This window comes from Phalaenopsis equestris, unplaced genomic scaffold (assembly GCF_001263595.1).
Source record: "Phalaenopsis equestris unplaced genomic scaffold, ASM126359v1 Scaffold205161, whole genome shotgun sequence".
In the NCBI taxonomy this organism is placed as follows: Eukaryota; Viridiplantae; Streptophyta; class Magnoliopsida; order Asparagales; family Orchidaceae; genus Phalaenopsis; species Phalaenopsis equestris.
Window position 1 is genome coordinate 8,153 of NW_018224673.1, and position 20,568 is coordinate 28,720.

The 20,568-nt window shown below is 34.1% G+C and overlaps 1 protein-coding gene across 2 annotated transcripts in view; it reads left to right on the forward strand.

The window, feature by feature from the left end:
* The first annotated feature begins 699 nt into the window (after positions 1 to 699).
* The window catches only part of LOC110036327 (lysine-specific histone demethylase 1 homolog 3), a 31,849-nt gene continuing 11,980 nt past the window's right edge, over positions 700 to 20,568 (forward strand). Inside the window, exons 1-2 of one of the 2 annotated variants that reach the window (XM_020740744.1) lie at positions 700 to 842; positions 953 to 2,608. In XM_020740744.1, coding sequence (XP_020596403.1) covers positions 800 to 842; positions 953 to 2,608 — 1,699 coding nt within the window. In that variant the 5' untranslated portion in view covers positions 700 to 799. Of the gene's footprint in view, positions 843 to 893; positions 2,609 to 20,568 lie in introns of those variants that run through there. The other variant, XM_020740745.1, reaches the window with a different exon arrangement.

Consider the following 20,568-nt stretch of genomic DNA (forward strand, 5'->3'; position numbering starts at 1 on the left):
TAGTCAGACTAGGTCTGATTAACAAAGTCTAGCTAACTGAGCCAATCCTGTTGACTCAACACTAATCAAGTCAGGTCGATCGGCTACACCTACTCTGCCTAGCTAACCAAACTAACCTTACCGAGTTGAAGTTATGCTAGCCCAACTAGCTGAATTATAGGGCAATTAAGCAATAGACTCATACAAGTAAAATATCTAGAATAGACTGTACAACCTTCATTAAAGCAGAGACCAAAATATAATATAATATATTATATCATTTTAAGTGAGAAAACTAATAGATAATATTTGTTACTATTCAATATTATTTATCTCTCTCTGTCTCTCTCTCCTCTTTTGCATTCTAATAGTTGGGGGTAAAATTCAGGAATAAATCATGATTCAATAATTTTAGACTTTGGATTTTTCTTTTTTCCTCATTTTTATCACAACAAACTATAGTTACAGTCATCTAACTACTAAGAAATGGACCTTCGGTCCAAATGTTCTTTTTACTCACTCTTTATGATTTATTTAAAATGTAACAAAGATATTTTAGTCGAAATAAATTTTTTCTTTTTACTCACTCTTTATGATTTATTTTAAATGTAACAAAGATATTTTAGTCGAAATAAATTTTGATCTTATTTTAAAAAATTAAAAGTGAAAGTATTTAAATATATCATGAGACATTTCAGCTGGCTTTTTCAATTCCTTCGGGGAGAATTTCCTCGCGATGCAGCTGCAATCCCCGCCAAGCGAAATGTTACTGAGGAAGTAGAAGTGGAGAGGTACGATTGAGCTCTTTTAGAACAATCCAATGTCCGACTCCAATCCCCAATTCTCTCTCCAAATCCCAAATCCTCTTCTCTCCTTCCCATTCTCCACTTTTCTCTCCAATTCAACTTTGAGCTCTTTTAGAACAATCCAATGTCCGACCCCAATCCCCAATTCTCTCTCCAAATTCCAAATCCTCTTCTTTCCTTCCCATTCTCCACTTTTCTCTCCAATTCAACTCCTGATCAAAACCCTAGCTCTAACTACGACCTCCACGTCTCCTTCCACGGCAAGCGCAAGCGCACCGGAGTCCGCCGCAAAGTTTCGCTTTCCTCTACTGTTCAATGGCACGCTCCTCTTCCTCCTACCCCACTTCAACCGTCACTGATACCACAAGCCGCCAATTCCATCAAAAACCCCCTTGAGAAACCCAATCTTCCATCTGATTTATTCGAAGAGATCATTTGCATCAACAGGGAGGCCACCAACGAGGCTCTCATTGCCCTCACTGCTGGTTTCCCTGCAGACTCCCTTACCGAGGAGGAGATCGAAGCCGGCGTCATCTCCTCGATTGGCGGAATTGAGCAGGTGAACTACATTCTAATCCGCAACCACATTCTCTCTAGGTGGAGGGAGAGCGTCTCGAATTGGCTCACCAAGGACTTTTTGGCAAGTGTGATTCCAGACCACTGCGGGGTGCTGTTGAATTCTGCCTATGATTTCTTAGTTTCACATGGTTATGTAAACTTCGGGGTAGCCCCTGCAATTAAGGAGAAAATTCCGGCTGAGCCCACAAAACCTAATGTCATTATCATTGGCGCCGGTCTTTCCGGGCTGGCTTCAGCAAGACAATTGATGTGTTTTGGGTTCAAAGTTGTGGTTTTAGAAGGGAGAAAGAGAAGTGGAGGTAGGGTTTATACTAAAAGGATGGAAGGGGGAAACAAGTTTGCTGCTGCTGATCTTGGTGGGAGTGTGTTGACAGGTACGCTTGGAAACCCTCTTGGAATTATTTGTAAGCAGCTGGGATCCTCTCTTCATAAGGTTAGAGATAAATGCCCTTTGTATAGACCTGATGGTAAGCCTGTAAATCCTGATGTGGATATTAAAGTTGAGAATGCTTTCAATCGGCTTTTGGAAAAAACTAGCAGGCTAAGGCAGTCCATGGGGGAGATTGCCATGGATGTATCTCTTGGAGCTTCCTTAGAGGTTTTCAGGCAGGTTTATGGTGATGCTGTGACAGATGAAGAGATGAATTTGTTCAATTGGCATTTGGCAAATTTGGAATATGCCAATGCTGGGCTCCTTTCAAAGTTGTCATTAGCTTTTTGGGATCAGGATGACCCCTATGATATGGGTGGTGATCACTGTTTCTTGCCAGGTGGAAATGGACGCTTTGTTCAGGCTCTAGCTGAAAATGTTCCAATACTATATGAAAAGACTGTGCACACCATTCGATATGGTGCTGATGGAGTGCAAGTTATTGCAGGGGGCCAGGTTTATGAAGGGGACATGGCCCTTTGCACAGTTTCACTTGGGGTTCTTAAGAATGGATCGATAAAGTTTTCACCTGAGCTCCCTCAGAGAAAGCTGGATGGAATTAGGAGATTGGGATTCGGCTTATTGAATAAAGTTGCTATGTTATTTCCCTATGTTTTTTGGAGCACTGATTTTGATACTTTTGGACACTTATCTGAAGATCCAAGCCGTAGAGGAGAGTTCTTTCTATTCTACAGTTATGCTACTGTAGCTGGAGGTCCTCTCTTGATTGCTCTTGTTGCAGGTGAAGCAGCTCACAATTTTGAAACAATGCCCCCTACGGATGCCGTGTCGACAGTTCTTCAAATTCTTAGGGGTACATTTAGTACTTTCATTTCAATTTCCATTGTTGTTCATTTTTTTCCTTCAGTTCATGTGAAATTTTTGTTTTATTTTTTTTTCTTTTGTTTGGTTACAGATGGTGATATAAAATTTTCTATAGTTTGACCTGCGTATTAAAAGAAGTCATTGATATTTATGTTGATTGTATGAAAAATAAAAATATAAAAATGAATGCTTGACTAAAATAGGGAGGATGGATTGTGAATGATTATTAGCTCTTATTTTTTAGAAAATATTGTTAGATAGACTTTGAGAAAAAAAGGAGTAAACTCAAGATAACATGTATAGAAGTAGGTTTTGTAAAAAAACTTGCACAAAATAGATCTGACAATGAGGACTAGTCATAAAACTAACTACAAATAGTTAGGATAAGACTATTGTGGGCGATGATGAAATAACTATAAATGTTGTCTTTGTTCTTGCTTAGTATGAAACTTATTCAATCATGTCGGCATTTCCTATTATTTTCTAGTTAGTGGAAATCCTTGCGTTGTTATGATATTGACATTGACATGCCATACAATAGCTCAATTGTTTAAAATTGAGGCCCTGTAAGTTTCTTTTCCTTAATGATAAGTGAATGTTAAAACTCTGCATGATCCTTGGAGCGAGAAAGATGCAAGTAATTAAAAACAAAAGAATAACACAGTTCTATTATTTGAATACATCCTTAAAGGGCCCAATCATAACTATACCAACCACTTGAAGGGCATTTTTGGGTAGTTAGTGGGAGCAACTTTTTTGTGTTTTTATTTATAAAATTTCAGTAAACCTTGTTTAATTAGCTTAAGTAATAGCTTATTGCTTTTATGTTTGGGCAATTTTTCTGCACTGTATTATGGTTTATCATGCCTTGAAGCATTGCAAGAAATTTATTTTTTTTTGGTTTTTCTTGTAATTGAAGATGTTAAGTAGATGCAAAATTTTTGCCTCGTATGGTTATACAATCAATAGCAAATGGATAGTTACATTATAAATTTTAGGCAAGGATATGATTGTTTGCTTTCTAAAATGGAAGCGTTTGTTTTATTTGCAAGTTAAGAATCTCATGGAAAGCAATAGGGGCATTTGACTCTTTCCATTAGCATTGCATGTTAGAATGGGCATTCAATAATTCATGTAGACATTTATTTCAAATTTTAAGAGTTTAAACACACATAAAAGGAGAGTCGGGGAGGTGAATTGGGCATGCAACTGACATTTATAATTTATTTTGGAACACTTCAAGTTAAATTCTGTACAATGTGGATGGCTAAATAATTTTATAATGCACATTACAATATAAAAGGATTTAAGGCATTTGAATAAGTGAATTTAAATAAACTTGTTATGACCCCAGTTAGGGGCTTAGAATTACTAGATCAAGAATAGCTTTAAAAATCAAACATGTATCACTATCTAATAAAAGTAATCCAAATAATCACATGTCTATAGGCTACTAATAAGATAAAATTTAAATCTACTTGAAAGTAAATAATCATGAATAAATTTATCATTTATTAGTTTATTTGCGTTTTTTATAAATTTTTTCTCTCATTTCACTCATTTTCTAGGTCAAGATTTAAACCTGAAAATATTAGTTAAATATGGTGAGCTATCAACAACCCTTTGATACTTCTAAATTAAAGTAATATAACGGAAAAAAAAAGAACATGCATGCTAGTCAACATAATGAATCAATATAAAAATAATTCATAATTTATTATTTAATTATCATCATTGAAGAAGGTTCAAAACATTTTATCATATTGTACACTATCTTATTTTATTTCTATTGTTTATATTTGTCATATGATAACCATATAAAATTATATCAATTAAAATACTTCAATATTAATATATATTTTTTTCATTTTACTTGTACGTGTACTTTAGCGCCCCCAATTGATATTATAAGAATGTAAACTCCACCAGCCAACTACACATGCAATCGCTATAATTCATTTCATTATCATTCTCATATCATACAACATTTTCACATATACATCAATATCTATAATAAGTGTAAACTTATTGAGATATCTATGATGCTCATTTCAATATAATCAATATATACAATGGATAAATCATGCTAAAGGTGTACTGCTATCGAATTAAGCGATACTGATATTTCACACTTTTAATTTAGTGTGTGTATAATATATATATATATATCTCTGTGTGTGTGACTATAATATGATTTGCTTTAATATGCTTGATTAAACTCCTTTTATTCAATTATATATACTCATGCATCATTATTTTTTTGAATCTTTCAATTTCTTCTTTAACATACTATTATTTTTAACTTACAAGATTTGACATTACTTTTAAAATTTATATAATTTTATAATTTATACATTAAAATTTATTCCACTAATATATATGCATAAACATTGCATTAATTTATATTATATTTTATTTCATAAATAGATTATTACTTATATTTAAAATTCTTAATTCAATATTTTTAATTTTTACCATGTTTTTTTTTTTTATTGTGGATTTACTTATTAAATTTGTGTTATCATAATATTTAAGTTTTATTAATTAAATTTCTTAACCTACTTCATTATATCATAGATCCATATTCAAAATATTACTTATTTATAACTAAACTAAATTTAAATTATCAAATTCCATAAAGTTTTCTAACTTTGCTTAATCTTGACTTATGTTCTTCTTATCCCTTAGTGCTCTTTTTTGGCCTTGAGCACAATCGCGTACTCTTACATTCATTGCTTGGTCACGCTAATACTTACATTCTAACGTTGCTTAATCGTAACTTATGTTCTTCTCGCTACGCGCTAGTTATTTGCATTACACAAATTTGATTGCTCTTGCACTTGATGCTTGCTCGTGCTAATACCTACATTGTCACCTTGTTCGCGATCAACATGAGCACCCATAGCTAACTTGCTTGTGATTTCTACTTGCCCTTTTCTCATTCTGCTACTTGACTCAAGCATGTTGCTCAAGCACTCACGCCATACATGTTTGCTCTCGATCTCTCATATTCCACCTCTCTCACTACGCTCTCAACTCTCATTCTTTGTCTCTCTCGTTTGCACGTTCAATCCTTTGTTCGTGGCCCAATTCTGCGTCACAACTTCGAGTTCATTTGAGATTGTGCAAAAGTGTTCACTTGATCTCCTTTCTTTCGCCGAGCTCGCCTTCTTCGACTTCGCTGTTCTTCATTCTCTATTTCACAACTGATACGCAGTCTCCTCTCCTCCAGTCCTTATTGTCGTGGGATTCAACTGTTCCTTTTCACTTCATGTCCCTCAACATCTCCTTTTTGTCTTCTTTTTTATTTTGTAATGTCACGAACTGTCTAGTGTTGCTTCAGTTGAACCGGTGCTAGCTGGTTCTAATTATTTTGGACATTATAAAACAATTCACAAGGGAAGCTTATATGGCTTTAGTCAAAGGTAATAATATATGTTTAAGCATTTAAACTCGTGAGCACAATGAGATTATGATGCTAGAGTGAAAGTAATATACTTCAGGCTTAGTATGATATTCCAAACAGTGGCTAGGTGCAAAGCTGTAAGCTTTAAAGCTGCATTTGGTTCTTTTGCTAGCGAATGCAGAGGAGTTGGTGCAATTCTTTAAGATGAAGGGGACGCTTTAATGTCTAGGGTGGTTGATGTCGGTGCAACTGCAGATGAAAAAATCATGGAGGTGGAGGACGCATGTGGTGATGAGCTCCTCACAAGCTGAAGGAGGTGCAGTTCTATAATATTTTTATTTTACTAATAGTTCATACTGTTTATGGATGTCCAAAATAACATCTGTAGAATTTAGTTGCGGTGTGTTTGTATCGTTGGAGCCGAAAATTATCGTTATTCTCTGAGAGAACTGTTATTAGGAGAGGGAGAGAAGAAGAGGTTATTTCTACATAAAATGAAGAGAGGGGGAAGGAGGAAAAATTGTTATTATTTGTGTCATCTTTTATCAATTGACAGATATTAATTGAAGGATCTACATCAAGTGTGGTCCAAATGTATAGGACTAAACTGAAGGTTTTTAAATATCTGAACCGACATAAAGTGTGGCTCCAGTATGAAAGTTTTGTGCTATATTTATACCAGTCACTTACTAATATGCTTTATCATTGTATATGTATCCTTCAGCTTTGATGCCTGACATGAAACATGTGTAATTTGCGTAAAATGAGTACAACTTGCTGTAAATGTGATAGTTGAGACAATGCATAAGTCATTCATTTTAATTTCCTAGCATTTTCATCCTCAATTGACTTAATTTTAATGTGTAAATTCTTAACATCATGATCATCACATGAAAATGAAAAGTGATTAAATAATTAAGTTCTTATTTAAGCCTTTTATTTTTAAATGCAAGCATATGACCTTATCTAATTTACCATTCAGATATATAACGCCATTCTTAAGCCTATCATTACATTTTACTTCAAATTATTGATGATATTAATAAATCCAGATGACTTCTTAATAATAATAATAAAAAAAACGCTTCTTTTTCAAAATTTTATAATCAGTTACTAAATCACCAAAGCGTTTGATAACTCACAATATGAATGCTCATTTATCTTATTTTCATTGGAGTTAGGGGGGTGGTTTTTTCTTTCATGAACTTAAGCTGCTAAGACAAATATACTTATTTTCTTCAAGTATAGTGCATGAGTCACTAAGTTTGCATTTGCAGCTTTCTTTTTTATTTACATATTTTTTGGATAGATCTTTGTAAAGTTTGCTTTCTTTTGGCTTTACTTATCCTTCTGATGTAGTTTCTTTCTTTTTCTGTTTTCTAACAAACTTGCTAATCTGTTTTTCTTTCTTCTTTCTTTACGAACGAACTGCTTCATTTGTTTATCCTTCTTCTTTAAAAGATATTCCATTATCTTGTTGACCTTGGTAAACCTTTCCTCTCCACTTTCATCTCCACTTGAACAAAAATTATTAGCTGGACGGGAGGATAATGTTAAATATTTATTTTTCTTGAAATTTTCCTCTTCTATTAATGATTGTTCTTGCATTCAAGATGGAAATCATTGTAATAAGTGGATAAATCATTACATTGTTGTGACCTTCAGATCTTAGTCAATAGGCAAGCATTCCAATATCTTATAAAAAATTATTTTGATTTGAAAAAAAGTTTTTCCAGAAGTATGAAGACAATTTATTATTAAATCTACAAAACTATCATTTATGCCCTCATCATATTCATTTGAATAATTCATGATCATGGACAATGGTATTTTTTTAAGATTTTCTCATTTCATTCTTTTCGTCATAAAGATTAATTCATGATCATGATCATGCAACAATCATTTTTCCCTTTTTTTTTTCCTGATTTTAAGTTTAGAATAATGCCTGTAATCATCAGATATGAATGCACAATATAAGCATATTATAGCTTATATATTTAATTGATTAAATGCCATCTCACTATGCCATTCTTCTTTAGATTTTTCAATAGAAACATCATTAACTACTTGAAATGTTCAGCAAGTATAACGAGAAGATTGGATAACATTGCTTTGTTCAGGTGGTTATTGATAATGTCATTAGAGATTGTTCAAACATATTAGTAACTCAATGCATTCTTCCACTAGTTGTTTTGTAATTTATATAATAATGTATTATTACATTATTAAAGACAAGTTGTTATTGGATAAATATCCATATTTATATTGGACTTCATGCTGCTCATAATTTAAACTTGATAATTGAACAGCTCTTTCACATTCAACAATTAAAGTGATGCTTTGAGAGATTAGCAGCCGTACATAATTACATACAAAGTCGTCGTTTTATAGTGATACCATATTTAAAGATAAGATTAATTGCCTAATTATCATGGTCATCATCTGCATGGTTTTATTTTAATTAATTAACTTTTTGAACGCCTAACATACAATCAAATGATATCACGAATAATTTATTATTATATAATCACTGATAAACCAATCATAGATATATGATACAATACTTTGACGCAAAGGATGAAGTTTCTTTTTTTGGTGTCTTTTGAATTTTTCATGCACTATATAATTATGTTCATGAAGTAGTACAACTTTATCCTGGAAGTACAAATTTTTGGTATTTGTTGGAGGTTAGTATCTTATGAGAGAATTATCTAAAAAATGTTTAGGTTAAATTTTTTGCTTTTTTTAACATTAAAGGCCATAAGAAACTTCTCCATATAGTTGGGGATTGAGAAAGCTTGTAGACCCATATGATGCAAGGAAATACAATAATGTTCAGGTGGTTGACTAAAGAAATTCTGTAATGAGTGTGATGTATGGGAGATTGGAGTACACACCCAATGTCTTGCTTCTTTCCCTTGACCAGCAAGTAAGTGCAGCATTGTGCCACATTATGGGAAACTTCCCGCTAAAGGCTAGGCCAGTATGATTCTTCCAGAAGAAGAATAATCTTTCAGGCTTTCTTAGCCAAGTGAATCAGATTATTGCATTCTTTAGGGAAGAACATTTGATTTGTTCAATAACTTTCCAACGAAAGAAAGTTTTGAGGTTGACTTTCCTAGAGCTTGTGTGTCAACTATGTGTAGAACCATATCTGTATCTGGATGTGATGTTGGGAGTAGCATAACCATCTTAACCCAACCTGCATCTGATTTTAATATCAATTCAAAGAATGATTTTATCGGGCAAGATAGTCTTCACATATTTCCGGAGTTAACACAACCAAGAGGATTAAAATCAACAATCTTCTTCTTTGATATTGTACTCAAAAGTTTTTTTTATTGATTGGTAAACACTTTGAATGGTACGACTTTTGAAGCAGGTATGGTTTGCCAAAATGTAGCTAACCGACCAATCAAGAGTTTATTAGACGCGCTCATAACCAAATTCTTAGTTGGGATAACATGAAAAAGTTTTTAAAATCAATCTCTCTGATATGCACATCACAATCATTCCATGGAAGAACTAACCTGTCTGGCATAGGATTATGAGTAAGTGACTTGAGTTATGGGTTCACATAGATCCCAAAATGAACTATATTCAAATTGAAGTCTTCTTTGTAGTTTTATATATTTGTAAAGAGATTTTGCTTCAATTGTTTTGCACAATAGCTGCATTTCACCGTAGCTTTAGATACTTTCCACTAGAATTTTTGGCTCCCCAATTAGGGAGAATTACCTAATGCGGGACAGGGGGCGTCAAAGCCGCGACAATAGCCGCACACTATAACCGCACACTATAACAATCATACGACTCCCATTTCCAAGAATTGGGTAGCCGAGTTATGCGAGCGGACAGAATCGAGCTGAATGTCGTCCATTTTATTTATTTCTATTTTTAGCTAGTTTTCTCTTTTCCTTCATTTCTAGTCTTGTTCTATATATGCATTTTATTGGGTTCGGATTGTAGTTTTTTCATCAGTTTTTAACTGTCAGCGTCTCTAAGTTTCTCCTTTTAGGGTGGTATCTAATGGTGAGTGGTGATCCATCGTTATCTCGTTCTAAGGTGGCGATTCTCCTCCAAGGACAAACAATCGACTTGTTGTTTAGAGTGGAGAACAGGTGTTGTGGCGATGAAAAAGGCGATTGATAAAATGATGGCGACAACAAAGAGGAGCGGTTGATAAGCAAAAAACATCAAGGTGGTTGTTTCCCTGGTGCCAAACAACAAACAATAGGAAGCGAAGTAGGACTAAAATGATTCTGAGTGGAGAATAGGTGAAGCCAACCTGTGTTCCTAAATCTGTCGCAACTAGAGTGCATCAAGTGCCACGATTTTGGGCATAGTACAACAGATTGCTAATTTAAGGGTACAATCTATTTCACTGAGTATGTAATTATTGAAGAAATGAATAATGACATAGTAAATGCTGGAGAAGATGAGGACACAAATGAGTATCAAATTCTAATTGATGAGGGAGAAAAACACTTAGTTCATGCTGAGCCCTTGAGATGGATTCCAACAGAATTAAGAGTGGTTGCCCAAGATGGGCTTGAGTTCGAGGAACCGGCGCTAGACATATGACAACTCTAGGTAAGAGAATTTCAAACTTTTAAATTTTAATGTTCTACTTCTTGAGCTGCTCCTAGTAAGGGAGGTTCAATATGTGTCAGATGAGATTCTTTTCCACCACTTTTGGAAAACTATATGAAGTCCTTTCGGTATTAAAACTAGTTCAACTGTGTACCCATCTACATTTAACCAGATAGGATGGATCACCTGTAGTGTTGGAAATTGCGTTAGGAGCTTTGCATGAATGTACATCCTACAGTGGGATCAAGGTCATCTCAGAGAAGAAGGTGACTATACTTAGTGTAGTACAACATGCCATACATTTTATTCTAGAGTTAATTCTTCTTGTCATACTTGTTTATCAGATACATTCAACTGAGTACGAGAAGTGCAAATTGTAAATTTAACAGCTGTGCAAAGGAGTTGGATATTTATTTTATTAGGATGTACTATGGAATGGTAACAATTATAAGATTGACTTACCTCGGGTTGTGCAAAGGGGTTGGATATTTATTTTATTAGGATGTGCTATGGAATGGTAACAATTATAAGATTGACTTACCTGGAAGTTACAATAGCTCCACCTTCAATATGGCCAATCTGACAATATATTACGAAGAGCCAGAATCTTCGATAAATGAAATCAAAGCTCCTTTATCTCAAGAGACTGACATGGGGCCCGGGGCATCAAAGACTCGACAATAGCCACACGATTCAATAGTCACGCAATTTCCGTATCAACGAGAATTGGGCAGTTAGGTTACACGAGCTAATAGAACAAAGTTGAACGTTGTTTTTTTATTTTCTTTCTATTTCTTGCTAGTTTTTTCCTTTCTTTTCATTTCTTTTTAGTCATTTCTTATATATGCGTTGTATTAGGATTTGAACTGTAGTTTTTTTCATAAGTTTTTTATCGGGATAGTTGTCCTTGTTTCCACGTTTTCCCTTTTAGGGAACGAGCGGTGCTTTGGCTTTATCTTTTTCCGAGGTGGCGATTCTCCTCCAAGGGTCTAGTGGCGCTCTGGTTGCATCTCGAGGTGGTTTTTATCCCCTCACTGCAACCGCCTAAAACACACTCGTTTGCCATTTTTTCTGTAGATTTCCTCGGTACAGCCCTTCCTCTTCGCCTTCGTTGCTATTTTAGCCAGGTTGCATCTCGATGTGGTTTTTATCCCCTCACGGCAACCGCCCAAAACACACTCGTTTGCTATTTTTTCTGTAGATTTCCTCGGTCCAGCCCTTCCTCTTCGCCTTCGTTGCTATTTTAGCCCTCCACCTATGTTGCCACTGCTATCCAATTCTTGCTCTTTGTTGTTGCCACCTTCTCAATCCTCCCTCCTTCCTGCCCTTACCCATATTTTCTATTATTTTTGGGTTAACTCGGGTATCATTTCATATTATAATTAGCCAAACCCTAGAATGCATACCCTCCTAAAGAACAACCAAGCCTACCTCCACACAACCCTAGTTTCACCTATTATAGCGTCCACCAATACCTAACCCTAACTCCACACAAAAATTCTTTCCTTTGTTGATTTTTCAAAATGGCCACCCAAAAATTTTCTTTCCCACCCTACATCATCCCTACTTGTGCACCCTCTTCCACCTACACACCCAAATCCAAATCACGCCACCGAAGAGATAATTGTTGAAGACCTGTTCGGGAGAAAGTGACACAGTCCTGCTTATGTGAAATCCACTAAGAGATGTTCGAGAATCATGTATAGAGGATGTGCGGCGGGAAATCCTCCAAATCAACAAAGGCTTATTGCCTTTGAGAGGAGGCAATCCAAAAGTGTCACTCATGCTACAACAGTGACTAGCCAGATTGAAAGAATGCAGTGAATGCCTTCTAGCAGATATATTTTAGAGATGATGAACCACTAAATTTTGATGAAGTGACATGAAATATTGAAGAATCCAAGATTTTGAAATAAATGTGTGTTTTTCATATTTTACGACCATATGGATCCAAAAGTGTTCATCGAGTTGTTCTGGACAGTTGAACGTGCATTTGAGTACTTAGGAAGACTCGCTGGACAGAATGGTGAAATGAGCTGCCAACAAGTTAAAGAAGAGTGCATTATTTAGGTGGGAAAATTTGAAGCACTGACCATATGGATCCAAAAGTGTTCATCGAGTGGTTCTGGACGGTTGAACGTGCATTTGAGTACTTAGGAAGACTAGCTGGACAGAATGGTGAAATGAGCTGCCAACAAGTTAAAGAAGAGTGCATTATTTAGGTGGGAAAATTTGAAGCACTTACACAAACATGAGGGAAAATACAAGATCAATATCTGGTCCGAATTAAAATGGAAGATGGAGTACCATTACCTTCATTTATTACCGGATGTTCAGACCTCTAGCTTCAAAAATGGAGAGACAACATCATCGGATGACAACCACATCTTACAGGCAGAGTTTCCTAAGATCAAGGCAAGAGTACGCTCAAGGGAACATCCAACCTCTACCTAAGGTGAGACTAATTTAGAGTGGAGAATAGATGAAGCCAACCGACATTGTTAAATCTTTCCTAGCAAGAAAGTGCATTAAGTGTCACTATTTTGAGCAGTGTATCATATTATCCAAACAAGGGTACAAAAGAGTAGGCATTGAAGATGGCGATGACACAAAAACACATAGTAGACACTGAAAAACATACAACAGACACTGAAAATGATTGGATGAGGGAGAAAAGCATGCAATAAATACTGAAGAAGGTGATGACACAAAAGAGTAGGCACTGAAGAAGGTGATGACACAAAAGAGTAGGCACTGAAGAAGGTGATGACACAAAAGAGTAGGCACTGAAGAAGGTGATGACACAAAAGAGTACCAGTTCCAACTGATGAGCGTAAAAAACACATAGTTCAAGCTGAGCACATGAGAGACTCCAACATAATCAACAGTAGTTACCGAAGAGGAGCTTGAGTTTGAGAAACCGACTCTAGACCCATGACAATTCTAGATAAGACAATTTCAGATTTTTTAGAAATGTAGTCTACTTTCTTAGTTGCTCGTACTAAGTGAGGTCCAACATGTCAGAAATGAGATTCTTTTGTGCCACTTTCGAAAGACTATGTGGAGTTCTTTGGGTATTAAAGTCAATGCAATAGTATATTCACTGATAGTTGATCAGATAGAATGGATGACCCACGGTGTTGGAAATCATGTTAGGAGGTCTGTAGGAAAGAAGAACATCCTACAGTAGGATTCAGGTCCTCTCAGAGAAGAAGAAGAGACATCTCCTGAGTGGTTTTACTTTAGTGTGGTGCAGCCTTCCATATATTTCATTCTAGAGTTGATTTCTCGTGACATACTTTCTATGAAATACATTCAAATGAGTATGAGAAGGGGGAGAAATAACTTACGGATTTAATGGTTCGAGAGTTACTTTATGAGAATCTACATCTATATATAACTCCAGCTCAAGTTGTGCCAAAGGAATATGAATACTTATTCTATCGGGATATGCTCAAGAATGACAATGCTTACAAGATTGGTTTGTTGGGAAGTTTCATTAACTTTATCACCTTCAACATGACTGATCTGACACTGCACTATATGGAGTCAGAAGCTTCCGCATCGAGAGACTGATGTGGGGCGCGGTGCGTCAAAGATGCAGCAATAGCTGCATGCGAGAAAAATTACTTGACTACCGTATCTATGAGAATAAGGCAATCGAGGCACGCGAGTGAGATAGAACCAAGCTGAACATTGTTTCTTTCCTTTTTTTTCTATTTTCAACTAGTGCTTCCTTTCCATTTCTTCTTTTGTAGTCATTTCCTTTATATATGTTGTATTAGGATTTAGAATGCAATTTTTTGGTGCGTTTTTTTAGGGATTGCCATTGGTGTCTCGAGGATTTTGTTTCTAGGATTGTATCTAAAGACGAGTGGTGCTTTTGTTGTATCTCGATCTGAGATGATCATTCTCCGCCAAGGTTCAAGTGGTGCTCTGACTTTATTTTGCTCTCGAGGTGATACTTATCCGTTTCTGACTCTTTCCTCCCATCCCCCATTTTTGCTGCCACGCATTCCCCCTCGTTGCAGTCGCCTCATACAACACTTGCTTATTGGTTGTTCTGCAGTTTTTATTTGTCTTGGCCTTCTTCTTCGCTGTCATTGTTGTTCCAGCCCTCCATTTTTGCGTTTTGCTTTCTTTGCTGTCCAAACATTCCTCTTTTCTGCCACCACTATTTCAGTCCTCAATCTTAGCTACAATCATCTTAGACAACCCTCTCACATCCTTCCCCGCTCTTTGCTTGTTTCCGGCATAAGGGAAACAACGTTCTTGCTCTTATCTACTTGCCAACTGTCTTATTCATTTCTACCCCACCTTCCAAACCCTCACCAACCACCACCACCATCCGTGGATCTACCCCTTAGTTTGAATTTGTGTTGTTAGTTGTTGCAATTTCAGATTTTCGTATGTTGGTTGTATTTTCCTATTTGATTTATGTAATGAAATTTGTTTTTTTTATTGTTTGGTTAATTCCAGTATCATTACCTCCGTCCCCCTCTATTATGATACTTAGCTCTCAAATTAAGAACTCTTTCTAACGCATCTTGTATTTAGGGTAGCATTTAAACAATGGGTAAATATCTTAATTGTAAGTTTACTATTGGTCCTTGTAGCACGAAGCAAGGTCTAATTTCTTTCTTGCTTTTGGAGAAATCAATTTGATTAGCTCACTTGCCTCAACAAATGTACTTGTATGATGTAATTAGAGTAACAACAATAACAACAACAAGCCTTTATTCCACTAAGTGGGATCAGCTACATGAATCTTTTTTCTCCATTGCGTCCTATTGAGTGTCATATTTTCATTTAGTTCTAATAGATTAAGATCATTTTTATACAATATATCCAAGTCTGTTTAGGTCTTCCCTTGCCTTTCTTAGCATAAGTCGAATCTAAAACATCTACTCTCCAAATAGGATCATCAAATTGTCGACATTTAATATAACTAAACCATCCAATATGACTCTCTAATCTTGTCCGCCAGATGACTCTCTAATTTTGTCCGCCAGCAGAGCTACACCAACCCTATAATGGATATATTCATTTCACATTTTATCTCTAAGTGTAAAGCCACTCATCTACTTAAGAATTCTTCTCTCTGCAACACTTAGCTTGATTTTATGCTTCTCTTTTAAAGGCCAACGTTCTACGCCATTGAACATTTCAGGTCTCACCAGCATCTTATAAAATTTTCCTTTCATTCTAGGCACTTAACACAATAAACCCAATGCATTCCTCCACTTAAATAAAAATCATATGTAGATCATTCTTATTCTCTCTATACATCTCCATCAAACCTCTCAATAAATGTAAAGCTTCCATAGTAGTCCTGCTCGGCATAAAACCAATTAGTTATGAGAAATTTTTGTGTCGCGTCTTAACATATGTTCAATTATCCTCTCCCATAATTTTAAAGTATGACACATCAACATAATTCTTCTATAATTTGCATACTCTTGTGTATCCTCTTTTTTCTTAAAAATAGGGACCGAAATACACTTTCTCCACTCAGAAATCTTTTTAAGTTTTAAAATAATATTAAACATTTTCTCTTAAATATTTCCTCACTTCAATTGTGTTATCATCAGATATTCTTAAAAATGGGGACCGAAATACACTTTCTCCACTCAAAAATCTTTTTAAGTTTTAAAATAATATTAAACAGTTTCTCCTAAATATTTCCTCACTTCAATTGTGTTATCATCAGATCGTACTGATTTTTCACTTTTGGTTTTCTTTAAAACTTAACTTCTTTTTACTAATGTAACAGTAAAATAAAATGTTTTTTTAATTATTAACAATATTAAGATCACTAAGGTTGATCGTATATTCAGAAACTTCATTGAAAAGTTTATCAAAATTGTTCACCCACCTATATAGTTAGAGTAAGTAGATATAATTTAAGAAAAGAAGAGTTTTTAATGTATGAGGTTATGGAGTGGACTAGTAATCTTAAGGAGGCCGTTTACAGTCTCTTGTTTAGTGTTGATGAGTTGGACCTTAGTCTTTTAAAGGTTGACGTCAATTGTTATAGGATTGCTATCGTCCACTCTAGTTCTGGTAGATTTCTAATTGTTGATGATGGTTTCATTGATATAGTTTTTAAATTAGCCTTGACCGGGTTGAATTAAAGTTAGAGATGCACTTGTTCACATGGTTTGATAAAACCTCGATGTCATTCACCATATGTGCTTTGCTCCATTTCAATAAACCATTTATTGGATGACATTTAATGACATGTTACTAATGATTGTTGCCCATGTTTTACTTGGTCGACCTTGTCTACTTGAAAATATTGACTCAATTTTGGTGGGCAAACTTCTATGTCTTTGAGGATGATGATAAGAAGAGTAGAGCCAGCTAAGAGTTTCTATAAATCAAATTTATTTAGTGGCTGAAATTTCGTCATACTTTAAACTGCCAATTTGAGCACAATTATCAAATAAGTGTTTATTGATGCTTATTTTTTTCCTTGGGAAATAAATAGATACTTGTTAAGTTTGCTGTTATATATGATAAGGTGTATTAGGCTTTTGCAAAGTTTTGAAATTTATCCTGTTGAATGTTTCAATGAGCTTCCTTCTCTAAAGAGTCTTTCGCATTGTTATTCATCTAGTTTTAGGTTTATCCTCATTTACTTTTCCTTAACATTAGACATTTTGCAATTAAGAGTTTGGTAGATGACCTGAGATGAAGGATTCAATAAGGAGACTTGGTCTCCTTGTATTTTTTTTGTTGCTCATATTAAATGATGGTTGTTGGATGATTTACTTGAATAATTGTGCTAATAACAAAATTTTCTTAAATAATGCATTCACAAGCTAAGATTTACGACATTCAGGATACGTGTTGAATTATTATAGAGCCAAATATCTATTATTAATTCATTTTTTTGCCTACAAATGTACATATTCTGAGCATTGATCAATTTCTTCCATCATAACTTTCATAAGTACTATTTCTAACCCTTGTAATGTAGCTAAATCTTAATTTATTATACGTACCACATATATGTTTTAACATTCTAATTCTTAACATGCTTAATTTTGTACATGTAACCCTTATCAAATGTTTATATCTATATTAACATAACTAGTTCAATTTAATTTTATAAAATATACTTGTGAGTCACCCTGAGATTGTCATTTTTCAATCTTAAGATAGTTTGATAAAGTTAAAGATTAATTTAATGTTGACGGCATCCATAAAAACTTTGCCTCGTTCACCAATGCGAGAAAGCATGAATATTCTGTAATGATTTATGTTCCAACATAATCAAGAACAAAAGCATACATAAGATAGCTTGCAAGCACAAATGACCATGACTATCAAGTGTGTTCACATTAAGGAGAAGATATATTTTATGATTTTGGTACGCTATTAAAGATATTTTTTGATGGAACAGTGAATTAGATTAGAGTTGTGGAGTACTGTTCCTAATTATAATAAATTGCAGTTAGGATTAACATTAAATTTGTATTGTTTTATATTGTTTACGTGGTTTCTTGTAAAGGCATTCATAGGGAGGTATCTTGTGGTTGCAGATGATAGTCTTATTTGGTCATAAGATTTTTTTGATGTAGCATAGTAGGTAGATAACTTGAATGAATTTAAAGAGCCTAATAATATGAGGCCAAATTAAAGGTGTTCCCCCCTCCCTCATAAAAAAAAAAACCTTATTAATAAGAGCCCAATCCAAATCCTACTTAATGAATATTTAAAATGTATTCAGTATTTTTGAACTTCATATTTTTATCTTCTTTTGAACATGCTATGGTCAACCATTAGAGGATGTATTTTGGTGCCCAAGCAAAATCCTACTTAAAGAATATTTAAAATACATTCAGTATTTCTAAACTTCATATTTTTATTTTCTTTTGGACATACTTTGGCCAACCATTAGAGGATGTATTTTGGAATGATAAATACATTAATAACAAAAGGTTGGAGCTCTTCCCAAATTTAATGATTAGCCTCACTTTTTCTCCTAAAAATTTTCTCTTTTTGTTTGAATTGAGGAAAGTCAAGATTTATAGTGCTCGTGCTCGTATGTAATATAGTATTTCAAAATTGAAATACAACAACAACAACAACAATAGCAAGCCTTTATCCCACTAAGTGGGGTTGGCTACATGAATCCTTCCATTGCGTCATTTTTTTATTTAACTCTAATAGATTTAAATCATTTTTCAAATTGAAATGACATAAAATTTGAAAAAATTTTCTCTTTCGGTTATCGCTTGGTCGCCTATTTTGACCGATTTTGATGTGATTGGTTAGTTATCTTTTATGCTTATCTTTACTCTTCTCAAATATTCTTCTAAAGCTCTCTAGCATCTTCCTCTACACCGTAGTTCATCTATCAAGAATAACTATCCACAATCAAAGCCACTAAAATCAATCCAAACCCCACATAGAAGCCTTTAGCCTAGACTATGCTCTCTCGTAGTTAGTTTTGTTATCCCTCCTAAAAGTCTAAAAAAAGCATCAAATCATAATTTTACATTCTAATGTAATCATTTACATTAGTTTTATTTCATTTAGCTTTTAGTAAAGCCTATTAATTAAATAGCTAAAACAATTTAACTCGAACTAACACTAAATGAGACGTACTAGCTCTCCTGCCGCTACACCCCTCTTAGGGCCTCATCCTAAACTAATAATTCCCAACAAGTTTTTGCCACCAATCACATCATAAGGTTTCTCACCGCCATCAAATTTGGTATTTGAGTTAAGCTTGCAATGAGTAATTTTGGTATGAATTTTTCTTCAAAAAGAGCACTTTTTATAATAGATTTGTCTTTATACATGTGAGTTATTCTTGAAATTATTACGTTAATTGAGTTACTTTTATATGATAGTTTAGATAGATTTAATAGTTATATTACTTGCAAGCGTATGATATATGCAAAATATTCTAATTAATTAAGTCATAAAGTTTAGCCGATATTTTCTTTATGAGAACTTATATTGAGCTTTTACATTTGTGAATGCCTCGGTGAGAAAGTTCCTCTCATAATATATAGCTCATTTCATACTAAAAAATCAAGTTTTATTTGTTTATTATTATTATTTTTTGTTAATTTATATATTTAAATCTAGAAGCTTATTTTAAATATTGTGCTAACGTGCTTTCTTAAAAAAATAATTACGACATAAGGCTTGATAGTTTTCAGACATCTTTATTTTTTTTTAAAGTGTATTCGTAGGGATGTACTTGTGCTAAGCTTAATGTTTTAAAGCTAAATAAAACTTTATTAAAAATATCTAAACTGGCTAGATGGCTTGGACGTAAGTGTTATCGTGCTTTCCTCTTAAATTTGGAAGTTTTCTTAGCTTGAGATTCACTTTGCATAGTTATATATATATGTATATATATATATATATATATAGATATATTCTCTCCATCTCTCAACTTAAGGTCTTTTTTCTCTCACCTTCTTTTATTACATAGTTTTCAAAACATTCCACTCAAATGACCAAGTCAAAAATTTAACTGAGACGATAGAGGCACTAGACATTTGGATTCCTCAAAAAAATGAATACTCAAGAAAAGTTGAAAGAAAGTAAGGCTCAAATGTAAGAATAGAAATATCATATATTAATCCTTAGAGTCTCCTACAATACAAAGATCCTTGTCTCACCTTATGCACTTACACATAGTGACAATAAAACATTAAACCAATGTTTAAAATTTGTAATTAGGTTTTGAGGCATTTTTCGTTTCTGAGGTGAGACATAGGCCTCGAGATTGTCTGAGGTGTAAGTCTCATAGTTTTAAACCTTATGTAAATCAAAATAAAAGAGTAACAAACAATATATTACTGTTGTGATATATTAGAGAAAGACATTAACATGAAAACATAATAAAAAGTGAGAAATTGCATTTATATGAAATAACAAATTACGTAAGCCTCAAAATATAATGTAACGACTTGCACAAAAAA